We start from the raw sequence: 23,974 nt of genomic DNA on the forward strand, positions 1-23,974 counted from the left end.
TTTTTTTTTTTTTTTTTTTTTTTTTTATTAGATGACAAGGAAACTTCACAACTTTTTTTTGTGTAAGTAAATTTTAACTTGTGATCTTAGGTGACAAAGAATCACAAAGAAGTATATCAAGGTTATTCATAATTGCCTGGTTCAAACTAAGAGGCAAGGATTCGAACTCATGATTGTGTGATTTTAAGTGTGAATCTTTTGTCATTTTGGCTGGGATTAACAAACCAAGATTCTCTTCTTGTTGACATGGTACTGTCACCAAAATCTAATATGAACCTTAACTCCTTAAGTCACTGTCTTGCGTAACAATCTTATTTGTGACCTAAAAGAGTTTTTTCTTTTTCTTTTTTTGATTGACGAGTAAAGAAGGGTACATTAGGCTATCTTAACGTAATAAATTTCTCTCACTTTTTGCAATGGATTTCACTTTCACATCATCAAATTTACAAATTCTCTATTATTTGTTCTATATTCCTGTAAATTTCTCTTACTTTCAAAAATGAGTCTCACTTTCATTTTATATAATAATAATAATAATAATAATAATAATAATAAAAAAAAGAAGTTTTATGGCAGCTTTTGTTGTCCAATGGCAGCAAAAGCTGCCTGTTAAAGTACACAATGATAGTCTTTTATGTACTTAGCAAGCTTGCTAAACACATAGGATAATAAAAAAATAAAAAAAAAAAAATCTATATAGCAGCATGCCAAATCATCTTGCAAATGGATACAATTGATGGGTTGAAGACTTGGGACAGCCTTAAATAAACCATGTTACTATGTAATAATTGAATTTGTGATCATTCAGCTACAAGAATTATGTTTCATTTATTGGTCACTCTTTTCCAAACATTATTATTATTATTATTATTGTACACCATACTAGTATCCGTGATTAATAAGATGGTGTTAATTTAGTCTGAGTTTCATTTGGAGCAATTATCTTAAGGGCATTGTTGTATATGGGTTGGGTTTTCTTTTCGAAATTACATAGGTGTTTGCATCCTACGAGATGCAACTCTTTTTAGGGCATTGCTATTATATGTGAGTTTGGGTCAAGATTTTTTTCCTTTTACATATTGCATTGATATTCACATCTTGTAAGATGGGACGAATTTAACTAAACTTTCATTAATTCCATTCAAAACAAGTCTCTCAAGGGCATTGCTATAAACACTTGGGATGGAGCTCAAGACTTTTTCAGTCTGCTTCTTATTACCCACATATATTACCCTGAGTATGACCTAGGGTATGATTTGAAAATGGGAAAGTTGGAATCTTTTGATATATGCAGCTGAAATACGCCACGCTGAATGAGACTAATGGATCAATGCTGAGTGTCCAGGTGGCGAAGGAAGAGTGGGCATTGACATTTTCTATTCTTTGAACTAATCAGACAGCAGCAGAGTTGTGCTTACGGCTGCGTTACAAGAGAATCAAATGAATAACACCAGCAGATAAAACATGGAAGACAGAGACATGTACTTCTTGTTGTGGTTGGTGTCCTACACTTTATATATTGTGATTTCCCTTTGTGTCTGCATTTCCTCGTACGTGAATATCATCAAAGGCATGATCTGAGTTAACCTAGCATATTCCTTCAAAACCCTTCTTAAAACGGCAAATATCGTTCTAATCATCTTGGTTGACGTGAGTAACCGTACACTCTTGTCTCTTAAGAGAGATCAGGAATTCGAACCCTCTCTTGTTTGGAAAAATCAATCCAGCACTTTGACCTTAATTGGCCCGACCTGGTGCGAACATGAATTAGTCTAAGTATGATACAGGCTTAAAGGTGTCTCATTCAGTTAGAGCCTACTCAGGACGCCTCGTGACCTAACCAAAAAACGGCAAATATTGTTCCACATAAGTTACTAATGAAAATCTGGACCAATATTTAAGATTCCGAGTCAAACTTAGCTTTTGTGACGGTGTTAGAGCTTGGATTTGTAACAACACATCTAAGAACCTAGTAAGTAGTTTTTTTTTTGGGTGACAAGAGATACATATAGCCACTATTCCAGAGTGTGCACAGGGTAAGCCCGACCCTAGTTAGTGAAGGACCATAAAGTAAACCAATCAAGGTTGTGGACCAACTTAAACCAATAAGGTCAATAGGTCACTCCCATTGCGAATTGAACTTGAAACCAGCTCTACTAACTTGGTTGGAGTTGTCCAAAACAGGTGACTTGTTTTGTGTGATATGCTGAGGCTGAACAGTCGCATATGTATGAATAACATACTTCTCTAGATCAAGAATCCATAGGAAGTTTCAGAGGTGAAAGAATGGAAGAAATTGTTAATAGTATTTGTTGCTGTCAAGCAGAGAGTAGAGGGCAATCTATGCTCACTGTTGCGCCGCTTTGAAGAAATCGTTTTCCTTGTCCTTCATCACCACTGACAAATGGAAACATATGCATTTTAATCTCTTGTTTTTTTCTCTTTTACTATGGTTAAAAATACAATGCTCTGCAATTGACCTTTCTGTGCACAAGGTGAGAGTGACATCCAAACAGTTTTACACCCCCCACAGAGAGGTGAAAACTGGAAACAGCTTTTATACAGTTTTATCTAGTGAAAGGAAGTGTCACCAAGATAAGATTGAAAAAGGATTGGTAGGTGGACTGATAATATAATTGCAAGGTTGGAAAATCAACACTTGTGGCGGTGCGCCATGTTAAAGAGTTATGGGTTTAGCCTTTTCCCTTCGATTTACGGGAAAATCAGCAGTTGCTACCCGAAGGTGCATTCTGGGTAAAACCCGCTTGGTGACATTAGCCTGCAACAACGAGATAAACCAACCTATACTGTCTATTGCTAAACGGTTCAAATAAAAAAGGCTAATAAACAGTTCTCACGAAAAGTCGAACTTGAAACTTGTGATTACCAAGCCAACTGTCCCCAGTTAAGCCTTTTTCCCGAATAAGAGTCATCTGCAGGAGTGGCTGAGGCCGAAACCGGATTAGTCTCAAATGCTGTATGCAAGATGCAGAAACACAAACCATATTGCCCACCCTGTAAGATTGTATTAGTGACAGCAGTAAAAATTTGCAGCTGCAAATTTCACTTGAAACTGTGATGCAGTGAAAATGGACGGATGAAGAAGTCATTTTCATGCTGTGATGATTTCAAGGTTTTTCCACCTTCAAGATTAAAAAAATCACTTAAAAAACTAGTGATAGGTGACATGATCTTGAATTAATTATTGCACATATAACAGTAATAAGAGACAAGTTGTATAAGAAAATAAGAAAGAGGAAACATTTCATGCCAAAGAAGACAGAATCTTAAAATAATGAAAATGGAAGAGTAGGCCAGAAAACAATACAAATAGTATATTTACACACCACACTGAAAACAATATCTTTATATTATGCATAAGAGCCCTCCATATGTATCAATGAAGAGATGGAAAATGAGCAAATTGTATGTTACCTTTTCTTTTGTCAGCTATAATTAGTCTGATATGCCCTTTGACATGATCTCCCCTCTCTAGCTATATATATGTGTTGTGTGCATATCAGCTTAGCAGTAAAAGCATAAGCTAGAAAACACTCTCAGATCATCCCCGAGAACCGCGAGAAAGATCATTACAGATAGAATGGCTAGGAAGAGAAAGGGTAGTGAAGGTTTGGAGGAAGGGAATGTTGCAGCATGGGAGGATGCAGCAGCGTTGGGGGGCGGTAGGAGGGCGCGGAAGAGATTCGTGGGGGTGAGACAAAGGCCATCAGGGAGATGGGTGGCTGAGATTAAGGATACCATTCAGAAGATTAGGGTGTGGTTAGGGACCTTTGACACAGCTGAGGAGGCTGCAAGGGCTTATGATGAGGCGGCCTGTTTGCTGCGCGGAGCCAACACGCGCACCAATTTCTGGCCGTGCTCCTCATCGTCTTCTTCAGCCCCGGCTCTGCCATCAAAGATCACGAACCTGCTTCTTACCAGGCTGAAAGCGAGAAACAATTCCTTAGCTGGGAATGGTGCTCCCTCTTCTGCTCCTGCCTGTTTTCAGCAGGTGAATCAGGTGCAGGAGGATGAGGCAGCTGAGTTTTCTGAATCACACTTCACTGATTATCTCAATGATCCTGATGATTGCACCGCTGATAGCTCCATGATCATCCCAGAAATCAGCCTCGAATCGTGCAATTTAACAGAGACTGTTAACAGTTCTGGAGCCACAGAACAAGGGTTTAACTATGAGAGTCAAAATTCTGCAGTTCAAATTCATGATGAACCAGAGGAAGAGGAGGAGATCGAGGAAGAAAACACCGATGATCTTAGGGTTGTAGATTTTCAGTTCGTCGATGAAATCGGATCGTGCTACTTTTCGCCATTTCAGATGGCGGAGGAGATTTCAGAATCTATGGAGCATCAGCAGGCGATGATTAGCGAAGGGGAAGAGCTATCTATGATTAGCGAGACGATGAAGAGGATGAACTATGAGAGAAAATTTTCAGCGTCTCTCTACGCCTTCAATGGCATCACAGAATGCTTAAAGCTGAAGCTCAAATCCGGGCGCGAAAGGTCCGATCAACTCTCCAGGCTCAGAAACGCATGCAAAATGAGCAGAGAAAAGGAGGAGATGAAGAAGGATGAAGAAAAGGAAGAGATTGTTGTTGAGAAGAAGGAAGAAGAAACAGGAGATAATGCATCTTCTTCCTCTTCTTCTTCTTCTTCCTCAACCGCTTTCGACAACGAATCCTCCATATGGAGCTCCATTGATCTTCCACCAATATGCTTTGTTACTTAAACTGCGAAACCTATCATTTTTAATTATCTTCGGTGCTTTTAACTATAGGTACTAAATTTCCATTGTGTTTACGCAGAGAAGGGTTTCGTCCTCCATTAATGGAGTCGCATGTTACCTTCCTCACATGTTTTGACTGTAGCATTTGTTTTTGCTTTTGCAATCCTGATTTGAATTTGATCTCCATGCTTCAATCTAATGAAATTATGTTGGAATTTCTTGTCTCTTCTATCGTTGATCATGAATTTTTTATTTTTTGGGAGTAAGTATCATTTTTCTTCTTTTGTAAATGGAATATGTCAAGGTCAGGTCGCTTTCAAGTTTCTTCGGGTTGTCCACGGTTTCTCCATAACAATTACAAATTCTATCGGATATGCTCTAATTTAAGTAAATAAATTTATAAAAATAATAAAATTAAAAAAACAAAACAAAAAACAAACAAACAGACAAATTTAGAAAAGAAAGAAAACTGCTCGAAATGAATGAATTTTTGAGTTAATTAGTTAATATCAAATTTAGTCTTGACTATAGTGATTTTTTCAAATGTTAAAATAAAGGTTAAATTGAGAAAAATCATTACAGTCAAGAATTAATTTGTATAAAATTATTATAATTAAATATTATTTTGAATAAAATTACTATAATCAAGGATAAAATTAAGTATTAATAGAAATGAAATTATTAAGTTATCTGAAGACTTGATAAAATATCAAAATTAATGACATAATTAAGTAAAAAAAAAAAAGTCATTTATAACTAAATAAACAAAATTACTATAATCGAGAACTAAATTAAGTATTAATTCATGAATTTTTATACCAAAAGGAAGAGATGAGAGACTTCACCACTAATTAAAAATAAATCTAATTGTCTGATTAAACAATGACACACCAAACAGAAAAAATATAAGAGTGTAAAACATTACTTTTTTTTTTTAAGTATCTGTTTATACATACTTTCTCAATCTACTGAAGCACAAAGAGTCATCGAACCTGTGACCTCTCACTTGGGAGGGCCACAGCTATGATGCTTGACCACAAGATCTTTGGCTGTAAAACATTACTTAAAGCATCCTAAATAGAGGATTTTGAATTGATTTTTGCAAGTCGTAATACTTATGTGGAGGAGAGAGGGAAAGGAGAAAGAAGGAAATGGGTGTTTGTATGAGAACTTGATTTTTTAAAGAAAAGTGGACCCACCTAAAAAATAATAATAATAATTGATTCCTCTAGTGTGCGTGAAGCACACCTGAAGCACCCAGTCATGAGCGTGAGCGAGCATATTAACATAGCTTTTTCTTTCTTTTTTTTTTTTTTTCTTGAAAACTAATTTTTCTTGTTTTTTTTTCCTTCTTTCATTTTCTCCTACTTGACATCTTAAAATTTGTGCAAAAACCAAACTATGGAATGCTCTTAGGTCTTCCTCAATAGTTAAACTTTAGTGTGATTTGTGAAGAATTTTTGTAAATATAATTAGGAAAGAGAAAACAGAGGTGGAAGAAAAAAAAATAAAAGGAAAAAACAAAACAAAACAACAAAACTGAAAAATAAAATAAAATAAAATTATACGGCGGGCGCAAAAACTGTGCCCCACGCGTGCGTGAGGTGCAGTAACCTTTTCCAAAGGGGCCCACCCTAACCTGCAAAAAACTCCAATGAAGAAAGAACTCAAAAAAAAAAAATAAATAAATAAAACCCTCATTTGATAAAAACCCATTCATTGAGTTTTCCTGTTCCAAAATTTCTTTGAAACCTTAGAAAGTTTGAGTAAAGATTGAGTGTTGTAGTAAATATCGTCATTTTAATAATTAGCTGGTCAAGTAGTCATAGTTGTAATGCAGAATTGCAGACATATCAACGTTTGTGTTAATATAAATTGAACATATTTACCCCTAATCTGGTAGTCAAATCATAAAGCCAGCAGAGAAGAATGCTTTAGCAGTTTTAAATGTTGACAACCTCTGTCTTCAAAGAAAAAAATAAACCTTGACCTTGACAACCTACGATCATGTTAACTTAAGACTACTAAACTTGTATTACAACAATCATTCTAAATCTTCTTTCTATTCATCACATGTAGAAAGAGCATAAAATCAACCAGTATTAACAATAACTACACTTTGTCAAGTGCTGTTTTTAGGCCATATAATAGCAGCATAGAAGGATAGTCTTGGCGGTTTTCGGGGGGTGCAGCTGCCATGTAAGCCCTTAGTTTTAGTCTCTACATAGTTAGACAAGCAAAGCAAACTGCCGATAACACCAAGGACTATCATAGTTGGAAATGAAAAGCAATTTGGGCAAAAGCCACAACTCCTAGCGAGTCGGACAAAAATATTGGCTTGGCACCATACTCACCTCTGAATATCAGGGTGGCACAATTCAGATAAAAGAGAAAGAAAATCAGGTTTAGTCGTTTAGACTGTCACCGTTATGCTGACTGAATGTAAAAGTTAAAGGGAAACAGAAAATAAGGAGCTGTTAATTGCAATTATGTACAGCATTAATGATATCCTCCACCTCCACCTCCACCACCACATGTTTATATTCTCAGCCTGTCTTCACAGCACTCTAAGCTGAGCAAGGAAAGCAGCACAAAGATCCAGGAAGAGAAGCTGTGGCCCCTGAACCTTTTGCAGGTCCAATAGGTACTTATTGTCACGGGTTTTGTAGAGCTGTAAAAGTATTCACAATACTCAACAAATCAGGACCAATTCTTAGAACCACTTTTTTTTTTCACGGATATACTAAATGAGATAATGTGTTCAATGCAAGACACTTTCCATGTAATCACTTCAATTGATAGTAGCTATTGGCTTGAATATAATGAAATCTCTTCTATGATCATAAGCGCATTGTTTACAGTGTTGTATTCTCTAAAATTCCAAATTCCCTTTTTGTAATTCTTGCATCCATTTAAGTGAATTAGGCTTGGCACCATATCAGAAACAGAACCTATTATATAATCTGTGTTTCAATTGAAACACAGTTATATACTATTCTAAGCTTTCTAAAAGATACTCAGTCCTAGTGAGTCTAATTCAGCACCAATATCGAGTGAAGTATATTCATACCCTTGCACCCACCAACTCTTCCCCACAACAGGGAATAGCTACAACATAGAACAGTTATGGAAACTACACAAATTAATCAAACACACATGATACAATAGAAATTTTATTACCTGAACTTCAAATTTGACCACATTCGTTGCTCTAGAAATGCCATGATTTTCTATGATAGTAGATTCATCTTCAAAGAAATTATTATTGTGCATTGAATTGTTCACCGAACCTTCATGCTGACCAGGTATGCTGGGAATCCACCGGCATTTCATGTTGTAATGCCCAATTTTTTTCCAACACACATTTAGCTCTTGTAGGGCTTTAAGAACTTCAGTCATTATTTCACGTGGATGAGCTCGGGACTATCAAAAGAATCAAAATTCAAAATCAATAATTTTTCTTAATAATAAATATCAAAATTAATTTTTTATCAATCACAACATATACAACTGAAATAGGAATGAGAAGAACCATCTAGGCTGCAAGGTTGTACATGTAGGGTGCAATCTACTCAAATCCAACCCTTGCTTTTGATATGATGACAAAACTACTCCTTTTACATTCCAATAAAGTGAATAGGTTAGGTTGCCAAGGAATTCAACCAACTAACCTGGAGCCCAAGAGCCCATTTCCTTTCAACTAGAAACTGTCTTGCACCAACTGGTTGATAATCCATAGTCCCAGGGAAGCGTTGCCCAGAAGGGAACGCCACAAAATCGTTTGAGTTCATTTGGTTGAAACCATATTCCTACAAAAGCACATACAACATCTAAATATAGATGTGAGAAAGAACACAGCAAGGCATCGAATTTCGAACCAAATAATATTAACAGTATTGACTCAGGCTCAAATGTTATTAAGCCCATCAAGCATATCAAAAATTCAGACAAGAGAAGGCCAGACCCAATTGCACAGCTGAAGCAGAAGCATCAATCATACAGAGCCCACTGCACCACCCACCCCCACTCAGCCACTCCTCTAGTTCCAAAAACTAAGAAACAAACAAACAAAATTCATCTAATATGTATTATAAGCAAAACCAACGCACCACTGACTCCTGAAATTCAGCACCCAGGTAGCCACTGGAAGCGCGAAAGCGGTTGTCAAGTAGCAGATAGTAAGCAACAGTTCCCTGAAGCACATGCAGAAAACATGTCAAAATTTTAAGTCCACAAAAAACAAAAATAGGTATACAACAAATCAAAGTTACCTCATTTTGAACTCTATTTCGTAGAGACTCAATGATAGTGTTTCTTTCGAATCCCATCTTAATCACTTCTTGAAGTATTTCTTCATCAATCTACAATCAAATAATTCAGTCAACTTTCACCAAGACAAATTCTACACGTACACACATCCAAAGCAATAGGATGAAAGTATGAAACTTGAAGCTATAAAGTCATTGGAGTACAAGAGAAACATGAATAATGCAGAAACCAGAGAAAGGGCAAAGAGAAACAATTACACAAATACCAAGCATCATGGAAGAAAAATGGAAGCATCTAGTCTACCTAGCTATTATTTGTATCTAAAAATCTGCTCCACTGTTTACAAACTAAACCTCTACACCAGGTCTCCTCTCAAGACTCATTTTTGTACATCCATCATTTTTACACGGAACACAAATCACTGGTGCTTAGTACTAATGTTTCTTCACCCTTTCCCGTAGAGACAGCCAGCACCAAGGGAAGGAGGGAATTGTGAGGAACTTTAAAGAATAGAAATAATAAATGATAGGCCAGGTCACCAAAGATACACCAGCAACACTGAATTTCATTTAATTGACCGAGTGGGAAAATTTGAAGACTTCTCACAATGCCATTTAAAAACAAAACTTGCATATCTCAGCCATTAATACAATGAGCAAAATTTTACACATACACTTCAAAGAAAGGAGTAGCAGTGCCACAGTTATAATATAACTTAAAGTGACTGACATAGTTTCAACTTACCTTTTTTGCCTGTTGCATTGTATCTGGAGGAGGAACAGCTAAATAGCGTGGCAGATGAGCTTGAAACCAAGGGTGCATGCGAATCTCAGGAATAGTAACTCGCTTCATCGGGTCAACTATAAGCATCTTTGGTATCAAATCCCTCGCAGTAGCTGATAAATGACTGGGAAGAGTGTATATCCCACCCTAAAGAATGAATTTGAATGAAGCGAAAGAAAGCATTCCCAATAAAAAAAAAAAAAAAAAAAAGTAGAATAGAAACTTCTTCCCAGAGACAATATCACTCAAATTGAGCTCATTACATTTCAGGTGCTTGCAAAAATAAAGATTGGGCATCACTACAATATTTTAACAGTAAGCATTTGATAGGGTTATCCCATAGATTTCATCAATACACTACAATCAGAAAGAGAGTAACAACTGAAATAGTATATTAGATCCAAAACTTTAATTATAAAGTTTACCTTTATTTTCTTAAAAAGGTTAGGGATATTTTCATCATCAAATGGAAGAGTACCACAGAGAAGAGCATACAAAATAACACCACAGCTCCATACATCTACCTCAGGGCCAGCATACAACTTTCCAGATATAACCTAGAAAAAAGGATACAAACTGTAACAATTAGAACATATTCCACTTACAAATTTCCAACCCCTAATCTGGAGAATTTTTTCTCTTTTGATAAGTAAAATATCCCAAAATCAAATGCTCAGTGATTCAGTACCTCTGGAGCAGCATAGTTTGGGCTTCCACAGCTTGTCTTCAAGAAATGACCATCACGCATGATGTTACTCAAACCAAAATCAGCAATCTTCACATTACATTTGGAATCCAAAAGCAGGTTCTCAGGCTTAAGGTCTCTATGGACCACCATATTCCTGTGGCAGTACTCCACTCCAGAAATGATCTGCTTTTCAGAAAATCAATGACCCATTAATTTGTGAAATAAAGTAAATATTCATGAAAATCAACAAAAACCAAGTACCTTACCTGTTGAAAGAATTTGCGAGCTTCATCCTCCTGCAAACGGCCCTTCTCTACAATGTAATCAAACAGCTCACCTGATTTCACATACTCCATCACAACATAGATATCTGATGGTGTCTCTATGACCTCATAAAGCCGTATGATATGAGGATGCATGAACAATCTCAGAATTTTGATTTCCCTTCTAACTGTAAAAAATCAAGAGCATACCCATATTAACTAAGATGGTAGCTATTATAACAAAGAAAAAGTGTCTGAAACAGAGAGCTATTTAATAAATAAATAAATAAATAAATAAATAAAGCAGAACTAGAACAAGCTAAGGATGACCCAAAGCGGCAGAGGTTATAAAAATGAAAGCGAGTTCAGTTAAGTCACTAAACGCCCTTGGGAATATAGTTCCTTAGAGGCAAATCAAATTTGAAAAGGCAAACAGCTCAATGGACAGTAGGATGAGAATAAAGCTTTGCATTGAATTAGCATGAAATCAATAATAAAGTGGCCAGTGCAAAAAGCAGTTCCGTAAATTACGTTAGAACTGGGCCATAATTTGAATGTGTAACAGATAATGAGAAATTAAAGTAAATAGCAGTACCTTTTTCTTCCATTTCCATATTTTTTATCTTTCGACGATTAAGAATCTTGACAGCAACTTTGTGCCCTGTCAATGCATGTTCAGCTATTTTAACTTTACCAAAGGACCCAATGCCAAGAGTTTTCCCAAGCTTATAGTTCCTCAGGAACGAGTCCACATTACCACCACCTTGGGCACTTGATCCATCCATTCTCCTGTAAAAGAGAGCTAGGTAAGAACCAAAGTAGAATAAATGATGCCTATTTACTTTATAAACACTTTGAACATAAGAAAGATACATGAATCATATCCCGATTCAGCTTTTAGGCCCAATACAGTCTAATTTATATAGTAATATAAGTGAGTTCTTTGCCACTTCCCCGTTTGGTTCACAGAAAAGGTCTGGAATGGAAAAGCATTCCGAGGAATAGGCTTATAATACAATTCTTATCACATTGTTTGGTAAGTCATTTTGACTGCTTATCACATTTCTATTCCTTAATTCAACTAAGCACTAGAATACAAATATACAATTCCTAAAGTCTATTCCCTCGACGAACCAAACAATGGAATAGAATAGGAATTCTATTCCTTGCCTATTCCATTCCTTATGGAATAGGATTCCTATTCATTCAAAATTCATTTTGTGTACCAAACTGCTTAGACTCATCATTTAGAATCATAGCCAAAAATTATTCCTATAGAATTGTCAAAGCTCTGTATAGACTGTATGAAAAAGTATCCAAAGGATATGCACAAGAAGTGAATATTCAATCTTTTGGAAAAAATCTTTTACTTTATAATGGGTGATCTTCAATGCACATATTTACCGTCTCAGCAGATACGACAGATCACGTTAAATAGAAAAGGAACCGAGAAAAAAGGAAAAAAAATAAATAGAGTTAATGATTGTCTACCGTGGCATATCACAATATCTGTGGCAATTCAGAAGTGAAAAGAAAGGCTATTAAGTTTGGTGGCACATGACACTTGCAGTTCAACAGCATTGCAACTATACCAATACAAAATAAGTTTTACCAACAAAGTAGGCTGCAAAGCACATGGCAGTCAAGGAAGCTGGTATAGGATAAATGTTATTGTGACACTGCTCAATAACAAAAAGTTAAATTGCAACTCCATTGACTTCAGTATAATTTCACTCCCTACAATAATTGCTAAGTTTGGCGTCAACACCTTTTTATAGGATAAATGTTATTGTGACATTGCTCAATAACAAAAAGTTATATCATTGCAACTCCATTGACTTCAGTATAATTTCACTCCCCCAATAATTGCTAAGTTTGGCATCAACACCTTTTTATGTAGCACAGTGAAGAGAAAAATAACATCAGGAATCTGGATGCTCCAGCTTTCACTGCTGAAACATTTATAATCAACAAGCCAAGCAGAAATCTACAAAAGGCTTCTCCAAAGAAAATCTATAGAAGAAAAAATTAGTGTTCACTCTTCTTCTAGCTCATAGGGGAAGAGTTTTTGTTCTTAGGAAGTGCCTGCCCCATTAAACAAAGGACAGAGTAGTAGATTTGAACAACTCTGTTGCTTGGAATCTAATATCCTTTTTCATTTTTGGTGAGAAAGTATGCTTCTATAACCCCTATCTAATAACCGCATCCCATTTCTATGCATCAGAGAAGTTTCAGCTACAAAATTTCCGAATGCTACTAATCGGATCACTTTCATTCTTAGCCTACCTCAAAAGCTACGTTCATCAATCTTCTGTTCAAAAATCCTAAAACAAAACAATAAAAATCTCTTTTGCCTTTTATAAAAATAATAACTCCAGATTAATCAAATTGGAATATCATTTTTATCGAAAAATTCAACGCCAAGCCAAATTGAACAGAAATCCTAATTTCCTTCTCGAAAAATTCACAAAATAGCGCGCATCTTATTGCACCACCGATTGCTTTATTGCTGTATACTTCAAAAAGCAAACAAAAAAAATAAAAATTTACCGAAAACAAACCAAATCGGTCAAGCTCCTGTTACCACCGCGTTTACAGACAGCAACCCTAGCAACTAAACAACAGATCTGAAGGATTTCGAAACAAACAAGATGATTGCAACTTTTCCACAATACTGAACAATTCTAGGGCATGCACGCCTACCATCCATGCAGTTACATCCACATACACACAAAGGAATCGGGAAACTCACCGAGACGAAACGAGCGGCAGCGAGCTCGAGAGAGAAGAGAATTCCGCGAAATGTATATACTCCTCTCCTATATATTCTTCTTACGGAGTATACTAGGGGGAGAGAGAGAGAGATAGGGGAGTTCGAGAGAGCGCACGTTGTAAGAGTGAACCTCCAACAATGCGGAGAATGTGGCTGGGCAGCAGAAATGAGTTGAGTGCTTTCTGTGTATCGTTAAATTATGCCCTCGTATTTGCAGATCTTATGATTATTTAATCCTATATTCCTATATTCTAACAAAGCTATTCACAAATGTCACCTTGCGCTTTACTCACTTGTGCCCTTTGTTTCGGAGATTGTACCATGATTGTTTTTCGTGTTGGGTTACCATGTTAAAAATTGTCGGATCCACGTCACCAACAGTAAGAACGAGTAATATTACTTAATGCACCGCACCACCATCACTAAGAACGAGTAATTTTATTTAATGCACCGCGTCACCAACACTAAGAACGAGTAAATTTACTCAATACGTCAATAAAAAATATTAATTAACGTGCTAAATATTATAGTGATCTAACGTGTAAATTGACTTTAATTTTACTTAATGCACCGCGCCACCATCACTAAGAACGAGTAATTTTATTTAATGCACCACGTCACCAACACTAAGAACGAGTAAATTTACTCAATACGTCAATAAAAAATATTAATTAACGTGCTAAATATTATAGTGATATAACATGTGAATTGACCTTAAATTCTATTTGAAATGATATTTTGCAAATTCATTCCGTGCAATGCATGGGCGAAATACTAGTACATATTAATGGGTCATTCCTTACTTTAGTGGATCATTACGGCGATCTTTAAAGTCTTACTATTTAAGGGAATTTATTTTGATGTTTATTAAATAAAGACAAAATAGCTTATTTCTTAGAAATGTGTTATTTGGACATAGAGTGAAGGAAGGAAAAAGTAAGAAAAATATAGGTAGAAGGATCAAATATGCACATCTACTATCAACAATTGTTCATTAACAACTATTTCCTGAATGCATCGTAATTGTCTATCTCCCATACCACGCTAAAATGCAAGAAGTAGAGTTTCATACCCACCCGAAACGCCAAAGCTCTACCACAACAATTTTCCAGAGATTACCCTAAGCGTAATCCATATGAGGGAGGAGCTATGGAACTTGAGGGAGGGATACTCCAACATACGATAGAAGACGAGTTCGAGCATGTAGGGGTTGGTGTGGTACCAACTGTGAGAGGACCTAGGGGTTTTCTGGCCTTAGTCGTGATTAGGGAGGTATAGGCAAAAGTCGTTAAAGATGGGGTACTAACAGTAGTTAGAGACTTAGAGAGGAGGTTGAGGTTGAATCGCGACGGAAGATGACGAATGTGGATCATCAGCACGTGCAGTTGATTTCCATATCAGAATATTGAGAAACAACCGCCGCGACAGTAGCAATGAAGATGAGGAATCTGAGAGTATAATTCTTTTGTAAATTTGAATGGATTTACAGTCAACAATGGAACTAAGTCAACAAATTATTTTTATTTAATTCATATCAACACTGTGAAAGGGTTACCAAAGAAAACCTGTAAAAAATGCTAAGTAAACAAAATTTTAAAAGTAAATGTCTCTAATTAAATCTTATTTTAGTCCAATGTGTCAATTTAACAGTAAGTAATTGATAGTAGATGACTCTATTTGACCCTTCTACAAAAAATAAATAAAATGGGGATTGAAAATATGATTTGGCATAAAAAAAATCATAGATTCATGTATAATTTAGAATAAAGAAAATCGTGTAAGATTACAACTTGAGGAGTTAGTTTACTAAGCGGAGAAATGAATAATTGAAGAAAGGAAAAAGGATATGTTTACTACACATTTGAAAACTAGAAAACAGAGAATGCAGAATGAAAAACGGGAGAAGTAGAGAATTGAAATAAACACAGCCTAGCTTTTAGCACTAAAACCAAAACCCCCATCTGCAAAACTGGTTGGAGGACGTGGCCAATCTAGACAAAATCAAACAGGAATCACAATGAGACAGCTCCACCATTGGGGAGTTTCTGCATTTTCATATTTTCTTTCCCTTGTTAACAAGAAAATAGTAAAAATGATCTGAATGCCTGAGCATCAGCAAGACATCAACACTTCAAGTTATGGAACAATTGCGATTAGTTATGCATTTTTATGAAGGTACAAAAACCACCTCCAAATCATTATATATGATGTCCAGTGGGACTTGAATGATCAAAAGTCAAAAGAGCAAAAGAATGCCTCAATAATCAGGGATCAGAGAAAAACGGTAGCCTTGGGCACCTCTCCAAGAATAATAAGCAATCCGGGTCTCATAAAAGCCTGGAAAAAATAAAAAATAAAAAATAAAAAATTGACACACGGGTAAAAGACGCTAGAATGTGTGCACTAATGGTTATATGATCCATTACAACCTCCATAGTCGACGTAAACTAGCTGTCAGAAGTGTGTTGACAAACCTGGGATGAAGGAAAGGACCCCAAGTGCACACAAGCCATAAGCTTGCGATAGCTCTCCACCCATGTGGCTAGTGTAGATGAAGAATGAGATGAGAAGAAGCAAACAGCCAAGACAGAGTAGGAAAACTGCTAGGCCAATTGATTTCCATGGGACTTTCTCATATGATTTTGGAACATAGTCATATCTGTGATCATTTCTCCCTGCCCGATCATCATAATCATAATCATCTTCGTCTATGGGAAGACGGTTGTAGCGAATATTTCGCCTAGTGGCCATATGCGAACAACTTTTTGGTGGTAGGGAATGCTGTTCCAGACCCCAACAATATGAAAACATATATAGCTAAATATAAAGAATCGGTAGCAACTAGCAAATCTAATATAAAGTATAATGTCAAAAATCCACCATAATAATTGGACACCAAGTGCTTGTTTGGCCCACAGCTTATTATATTTGATCTACTATAAAATGCATAGGGCTCTTAAGCCAAATAAGAGACAAAAGGCTTCAAGGTTGAAGCTTCTTAAAAAACACTCTTTTCCAATAAGCTCCAGTTGGGACAAACAAGCAACAATGGTAATAAAAACCAGTACTGAGTAGCACAACATCAAACCATTCATATCTTATGGAGACCTGCACAATGTTCTTACACCCCTCCTTGATCCTACTATAAAGGATGTATTGCTATAATTTATTGGATAAAGTAAAACTTTTTGAGGAAAAAGAACATAACACACTTTTATTTTCTATTAGATATTCGAGCTTTTTGTTACATCATAATCAAGTTTTTGCCTAAATCCTTCTCTTGATTTTGCTTAGTTGAAAAATGGAGAGCACACAAACAAGATAGTTTGTGTATTAGAAGACTCCATATCAACTCAATTGGTATCTTATGCATGTTACACTACCATATGTCACTTCTATAAAATGCTCATATAACGAGATAGTAAATGTGTTATCATAGTCTTCACCCCATTTGCTACTCTACACTCAGTTACTAAAAATGAAATAAAGAAACGACTAATATAACCTTTATTCTCACAAAAGTCAAGACAAGATATATCCATAAAATTTCAAGGTTTGGGGTTCGAGGAGACAAGGATTAGTTTGGTGGTAAGTTTAGCCCCCTTCAATGTATGTGGCCTGGAATCCCTGGATCCAATCCAGCTTGGGATGGATACACAAATCATATCCCAATACAGATTTTAGGCCCAATCAAGTCTAGTTTATACAGTAATATAATTCAGTTCTTTGCCACTTCTAGAGTCATCATTGTAGAACCATAGCCATAAAATATTCACATAGAATTGTCAAAGCTCTGTATGACAAAGTACCCAAAGGATATGCATAGTTTATACAGTAATATAATTCAGTTCTTTGCCACTTCTAGAGTCATCATTGTAGAACCATAGCCAAAAAATATTCACATAGAATTGTCAAAGCTCTGTATGACAAAGTACCCAAAGGATATGCATAGCAAGTGAATATTCAATCGTTTGGCAAAGAATCTTTTAGTTTATAATGGGTGATCTTCAACAATTCAATGTGCATATAACCATCTCAGCAGATAAGACAGATTACGCATTTACGTTAAATAGAAAAGGATCTGAGAAAAAAGGAACAAAATAAATAGAGTTAATGATTGTCTAAAGTGGCATATCACAATATCTGTGCAATTCAGAAGTGAAAATAAGGCCTTCCTCAATAGTTAAACGTTTGTGTAGTTTTTNATAAGACAGATTACGCATTTACGTTAAATAGAAAAGGATCTGAGAAAAAAGGAACAAAATAAATAGAGTTAATGATTGTCTAAAGTGGCATATCACAATATCTGTGCAATTCAGAAGTGAAAATAAGGCCTTCCTCAATAGTTAAACGTTTGTGTAGTTTTTGATGAGTTTTTGTAAGTGTGATTAGGAAAGAGAAAATAGGGGTGGAGGAAAAAAAAATAAAAGGAAAAAAACAAAACAAAACAACAAAACTGAAAAAAAATTAAATTAAATTAAATTACGCACGCGACTGCGTGAGGCGCAGTGACTTTTCCCCTAGTGGGGCCCACCTTAGCCTGCCAAAAAACCGATTTTGCAGGAGAAATAACTTTCAAAAACACCCCCCTTCCCATTTGTTAAAAACCAATCCATTGAGTTTTAAAATTCCAAAAACTTGCCAAAAGCTACAATTGGGGAAGGCCTAAAGGCTATTAAGTTTGGTGACACATGACACTTACAAGAGTTGCAGTTCACAGCATTGCAACTATACCAATACAAAACAGGTTTTACCAGCAAAGTAGGCTGCAAAGCACAAGGCAGTCAAGGAAGCTGGTATAGGATAAATGTTATTGTGACTTTGCTCAATAACAAAAAGTTAATATTGTTGCAACTCCATTTACTTTAGTATAATTTCACTACCAGCACTAATTGCTAACTTTAGCATCAAAGCCTTTTTATGTAGTACATTGAAGAGAAATAACATCTGGATGCTCCAACATTCATTACTGAAACATTTAGTCAGCAAGCCAAGCAGAAATCTACAAAAGGCTTCTCCAAAAAAAATCAATAGAAGAAAAAATTAGGGTGTTCCGGTGTTGTGTTCATGGGGTTAGACACAAGGAATGGGAATGAAAGTCATACACATTGTTTGGTTGACAACTTTTTAAATCACAAGTATAAGATTTGATTACCCCTATAATTGCAAATACTCATTACCTAATTTAAACCAGTTATCATTCCATTAATTTAGCCTTATCCTCCTCATTTCGTCTCCTCGACTCCCTCACTGCAATGCCTACTCACTTCATCATAACTCTTAAGATCAATTGCCTAGATTTTTTGTTTTTGTATATTTAAAACCTTAATTCCGATTATATGGTTATACATAACCAAACATCACTATTGGTAATCATTCCAATTACACCCTACTATCAAACATGCAAAATACTTTCACCAGAACCCATTCCAATTACCAAGTAATTGATTCTCATTCCGATTCTGATTCCCATGTTCGAACCAAACACACACTTGTGTTCACTCTTCTTCTAGCTCATAGCGGAAGAGTTTTTGTTCTTTAGGAAGTGCCCGCCCCGCTCAACAAAAGACAGAGTAGTAGATTTGAACAACTCTGTTGCTTGGAATCTAATATCCCTATTCATTTTTGGTGAGAAAGTATGTTTCTATAACCCCTACCTAATAACCACATCCCATTTCTATGTATCAGAGAAGTTTCAGCTACAAAATTTCAGAATGCTACTAATCGGATCACTTTCATTCTTAGCCTACCTCAAGAGCTACGTTCATCAATCTTCTGTTCAAAAATCTAAAAACAAAACAATAAAGGAAACAATGGCAAAGAAAGCTGGGAGTGGGAATTTAAGACGAATAAGGGGAGAAAGCCAGGAAACGACGCCGTATGAGTTATGACACTGAGAAGTTACCAGCGGTTGACACTTGAAACTAATCCATACGACGACGTTTGAAGCTTAGTCGTTGAAGTGAGGATCCGACGATGACGTTTTGGCCTGGCAGCAGTAAACCGTTGCAACCAGCAGATTCCGGAGGTTGTTAGGGGAAATTCTTGGCTGTATTAGCAGGCTTTTGTCCTTATTTATATTAGAATGTTCTGAATGTAAGATATGCTTTGGATTATCAATGAAATTCCTTCTTTCTCTTCTCTGAAATTCTCTCTCAATCCCTACCTATCTTCTCTATTTTTCTCCCTATTTTCTGTTAAACCCTAAGGCTGTGACAATTTACATCCACATACACACAAACGAATCCGGAAACTCACCGAGACGAAACGAATGGCAGCGAGCTCGAGAGAGAGAAGAGAATTCTGCGAAATGTATATACTCATTCAAATACCTAACAATTCTGGAACTACACATTTCCCTCTCCCTTTAGCCTAATGCTCATCTAGATTTCCAACTGAATCAATTGAAATTCAAGAAAATTAGCATTCATTCATTCTTTTTCTATTCACATTGATAACAAGCAAGAGATAGTTGTAAACAAGCCGAAAACAGAAACCCAAACTGGCAAACAAACCATCAATAAATGGAACGGAGTGCGCAGAAGAGATTGACTGATTAAGGAAACAACTAACCGTTTTAACGTTGTAGCTGGTGAACACCGTCGGGAGCGAAGGTTTCCATCAAATATCAGCAAATCAACATTTTCCGAATGAGCGTGTTGGCTGCAGTCTCGTAGGCGATTCGCCGCTGAGTGAATAATGGATTGGAGCCGTATTTGGGCTCGGCATATATGGCCTATTCTATATTTAATTTGGGCCTTGTTTATCCCCAAGGCCCAATACAATACATATACACTAGAGCAACTATATTACTATATTAGTAGTTTTTTAAGAATTTTTTGTGAGGGCCATGCTTATGTGGAAGAAAGAGTGGACAAGAGAGAGAAAATTTAGTTCTCCTGTAAATTTTTTGTAAGGCTCAAAAAAATTTCTTCTGCAGTGCGACAGGCGCACCATTCGCACCTAGATGGCGTGTGAAGACCTCTTCATTTTTTTACCCTGACAACCTTGCTTTCTTTTTTCTTTTCCTTTTTCTTTATCTCCTCTTTCTTTCTCCTAAAGTCAATCGACTAAAATGGCAATTTGCTCTTAAAAAATTCTTTAAAAACTAGTAATGTAGTTACTCTTAAGTGTAGATGTATTGTATTGGGCCTTGGGGGTAAACAAGGCCCAAAGTAAATATGGAATGTGCCATATACGCCGACCCAAAATACAGAATCCAATCCGTTATTCACTCAGCGGCGATTCGCCGGTTATACGAAACTGCAGCCAACACTCTCATTCTGAAAATGTTGATTTGCTGACATTTGATGGAAACCTCCGGTCCCAACGGTGTTCGCCGGCTCCAACGTTAAAACGGTTAGCTGTTTCTTTAATCAGTCAATCTCTTCTGTGCACTCCGTTCCATTTATTGATGTTTGTTTGCCAGTTTGGGTTTCTATTTCCGGCTTGTTTGCAACTATCTCTTGCTTGTTATCAATGTGAATAGAAAAAGAATGAATGAATGCTGATTTTTCCTGAATTTCAATTGATTCAGTTGGAAATCTAGATGAACATTAGGCTAAAGGGGAGGAAAATGTGTAGTTCCAGAATTGTTAGGTATTTGAATGAGTATATACATTTCGCGGAATTCTCTTCTCTCTCTCGAGCTCGTTGCCATTCGTTGTGAATTTTTCGAGAAGGAAATTAGGATTTCTGTTCAACTTGGCTTGGCGTTGAATTTTTGGTTAAAAATTATATTCCAATTTGATTAATCTGGAGTTATTATATTTGATAAAAGGAAAAAAAATATTTTATTGTTTTGTTTTTGGATTTTTAGAACAGAAGATTGATGAATGTAGCTTTTGAGGCAGGCTAAGAATGAAAGTGACCGGATTAGTAGCATTCAAAAATTTTGTATCTGAAACTTCTCTGATGCATAGAAATGGGATGTGGTTATTAGATACGGGTTATAGAAACATACTTTCTCACCAAATATATATAGATTTTGGTTCAAATGCGGCCGTGCTCTCCCGTGCGGCCGTGCGGTCACACACCACTCAATGTTAAGAAACACACCACAATGAAACACAATGAAACACACCACAATGTTAAGAAACACACCACAGTGCATATTTGTGTGGTGTGTTTCTTAACATTGAGTGGTGTATTTCGTAACATTGAGTGGTGTGAACCGCACGGGAAGGCACGGCCACACCTGAACATGACCCTATATATATATATATATTTCCATATAAAAGAGAGCTAGGTAAGAACCAAAGTAGAATAAATTATGCCTGTTTACTTTATAAACACTTTGTACATAAGAAAGATTCATGAATCATATCCCGATTCAGTTTTTAGGCCCAATATAGTCTAATTTATATAGTAATATAAGTGATTTCTTTGCCACTTCCACGTTTGGTTCACGGAAAAGGTCTGGAATGGAAAAGCATTCCGAGGAATAGGCTTATTCCATTATTTCGTAAGTCATTTTGGGGCTAGTATTATGCTAGGCTATTCCCCAGTTCTCTAGAATACCTTTTTTGGCAATACCTAATTTATCCTTACCTATTTGTATTATATATTATAAAGGATACCGATTTTTATTACGTATTAGTAGTAGTGGTGGTAATAATAATACAATTCTTATCACATTGTTTGGTAAGTCATTTTGACTGCTTATCACATTTCTATTCCTTAATTCAACTAAGCACTAGAATACAAATATACAATTCCTAAAGTCTATTCCCTCGACGAACCAAACAATGGAATAGAATAGGAATTCTATTCCCGGCCTATTCCATTCCTTATGGAATAGGACTCCTATTCATTCAAAATTCATTTTGTGTACCAAACTGCTTAGACTCATCATTGTAGAATCATAGCCAAAAATTATTCCTATAGAATTGTCAAAGCTCTGTATAGACTGTATGAAAAAGTATCCAAAGGATATGCACAAGAAGTGAATATTCAATCTTTTGGAAAAAATCTTTTACTTTATAATGGGTGATCTTCAATGCACATATTTACCATCTCAGCAGATACGACAGATCACGTTAAATAGAAAACGAACCGAGAAAAAAGGAAAAAAAATAAATAGAGTTAATGATTGTCTACCGTGGCATATCACAATATCTGTGGCAATTCAGAAGTGAAAAGAAAGGCTATTAAGTTTGGTGGCACGTGACACTTGCAGTTCAAGAGCATTGCAACTATACCAATACAAAATAGGTTTTACCAACAAAGTAGGCTGCAAAGCACATGGCAATCAAGGAAGCTGGTATAGGATAAATGATATTGTGACATTGCTCAATAACAAAAAGTTAAATTGCAACTCCATTGACTTCAGTATAATTTCACTCCCTACAATAATTGCTAAGTTTGGCGTCAACACCTTTTTATAGGATAAATGTTATTGTGACATTGCTCAATAACAAAAAGTTATATCATTGCAACTCCATTGACTTCAGTATAATTTCACTCCCCCAATAATTCCTAAGTTTGGCATCAACACCTTTTTATGTAGCACAGTGAAGAGAAAAATAACATCAGGAATCTGGATGCTCCAGCTTTCACTGCTGAAACATTTATAATCAACAAGCCAAGCAGAAATCTACAAAAGGCTTCTCCAAAGAAAATCTATAGAAGAAAAAATTAGTGTTCACTCTTCTTCTAGCTCATAGGGTTCACCCTACCTAATAGCCACATCCCATTTCTATGCATCAAAGAAGTTTCAGCTACAAAATTTCCAAATGCTACTAATCGGATCACTTTCATTCTTAGCCTACCTCAAAAACTACGTTAATCAATCTTCTGTTCAAAAATCAAAAAACAAAACAATAAAATCTTTTTTGTCTTTTACAAAAATAATAACTCCAGTTTAATCAAATTGGAATATAATTTTTATCGAAAAATTCAACGCCAAGCCAAATTGAACACTCGAAAAATTCACAAAATAGCGCGCATCTTATTGCACCACCGATTGCTTTATTGCTGTATACTTCAAAAAGCAATCAAAAAAAAAAAAATTTACCGAAAACAAACCAAATCCGTCAAGCTCCTGTTACCACCGCGTTTACAGACAGCAACCCTAGCAACTAAACAACAGATCTGAAGGATTTCGAAACAAACAAGATGATTGCAACTTTTCCATAATACTGAACAATTCTAGGGCATGCACGCCTACCATCCATGCAGTTACATCCACATACACACAAAGGAATCGGGAAACTCACCGAGACGAAACGAGCGGCAGCGAGCTCGAGAGAGAAGAGAATTCCGCGAAATGTATATACTCCTCTCCTATATATTCTTCTTACGGAGTATACTAGGGGGAGAGAGAGAGAGATAGAGGAGTTCGAGAGAGCGCACGTTGTAAGAGTGAACCTCCAACAATGCGGAGAATGTGGCTGGGCAGCAGAAATGAGTTGAGTGCTTTCTGTGTATCGTTAAATTATGCCCTCGTATTTGCA

At 36.1% G+C, this 23,974-nt stretch overlaps 3 protein-coding genes across 5 annotated transcripts; 1 reads left to right on the forward strand and 2 right to left on the reverse strand.

Moving 5' to 3' along the window:
* Positions 1 to 3,601: 3,601 nt before the first annotated feature.
* On the forward strand, positions 3,602 to 4,973 carry LOC116020442 (ethylene-responsive transcription factor ERN1-like). Its single transcript, XM_031260914.1, has one exon. The coding sequence runs from the start codon at positions 3,602 to 3,604 to the stop codon at positions 4,745 to 4,747; it is 1,146 nt and encodes a 381-aa protein (XP_031116774.1). The 3' UTR covers positions 4,748 to 4,973.
* Positions 4,974 to 6,655: 1,682 nt separating this feature from the next.
* LOC116020350 (SNF1-related protein kinase catalytic subunit alpha KIN10-like) lies at positions 6,656 to 13,726 on the reverse strand. Its single transcript, XM_031260828.1, has 11 exons — positions 13,500 to 13,726; positions 11,343 to 11,536; positions 10,751 to 10,935; positions 10,485 to 10,667; positions 10,222 to 10,353; positions 9,758 to 9,943; positions 9,016 to 9,105; positions 8,854 to 8,937; positions 8,416 to 8,553; positions 7,925 to 8,167; positions 6,656 to 7,415 (listed from the first exon to the last, which is right to left on the reverse strand). The coding sequence occupies exons 2-11, from the start codon at positions 11,530 to 11,532 to the stop codon at positions 7,302 to 7,304; spliced, it is 1,545 nt and encodes a 514-aa protein (XP_031116688.1). The 5' UTR covers positions 11,533 to 11,536; positions 13,500 to 13,726; the 3' UTR covers positions 6,656 to 7,301.
* Positions 13,727 to 15,243: 1,517 nt separating this feature from the next.
* Positions 15,244 to 23,939, reverse strand: LOC116020057 (transmembrane protein 230-like). Of its 3 annotated transcripts, none has more exons than XM_031260516.1 (3): positions 23,738 to 23,939; positions 15,995 to 16,301; positions 15,244 to 15,857 (listed from the first exon to the last, which is right to left on the reverse strand). In XM_031260516.1, exons 2-3 carry the CDS (start codon positions 16,269 to 16,271, stop codon positions 15,778 to 15,780), a joined length of 357 nt encoding a protein of 118 aa, XP_031116376.1. In that variant the 5' UTR covers positions 16,272 to 16,301; positions 23,738 to 23,939; the 3' UTR covers positions 15,244 to 15,777. The 3 variants fall into 3 exon arrangements, with proteins under 3 accessions (XP_031116376.1, XP_031116378.1, XP_031116375.1); XM_031260518.1 differs by lacking the exon at positions 23,738 to 23,939 and adding an exon at positions 20,094 to 21,550; XM_031260515.1 differs by lacking the exon at positions 23,738 to 23,939 and having other exon boundaries at positions 15,995 to 17,677.
* Positions 23,940 to 23,974: the final 35 nt, after the last annotated feature.

This window comes from Ipomoea triloba, chromosome 5 (genome assembly GCF_003576645.1).
Source record: "Ipomoea triloba cultivar NCNSP0323 chromosome 5, ASM357664v1".
Taxonomy (NCBI): Eukaryota; Viridiplantae; Streptophyta; class Magnoliopsida; order Solanales; family Convolvulaceae; genus Ipomoea; species Ipomoea triloba.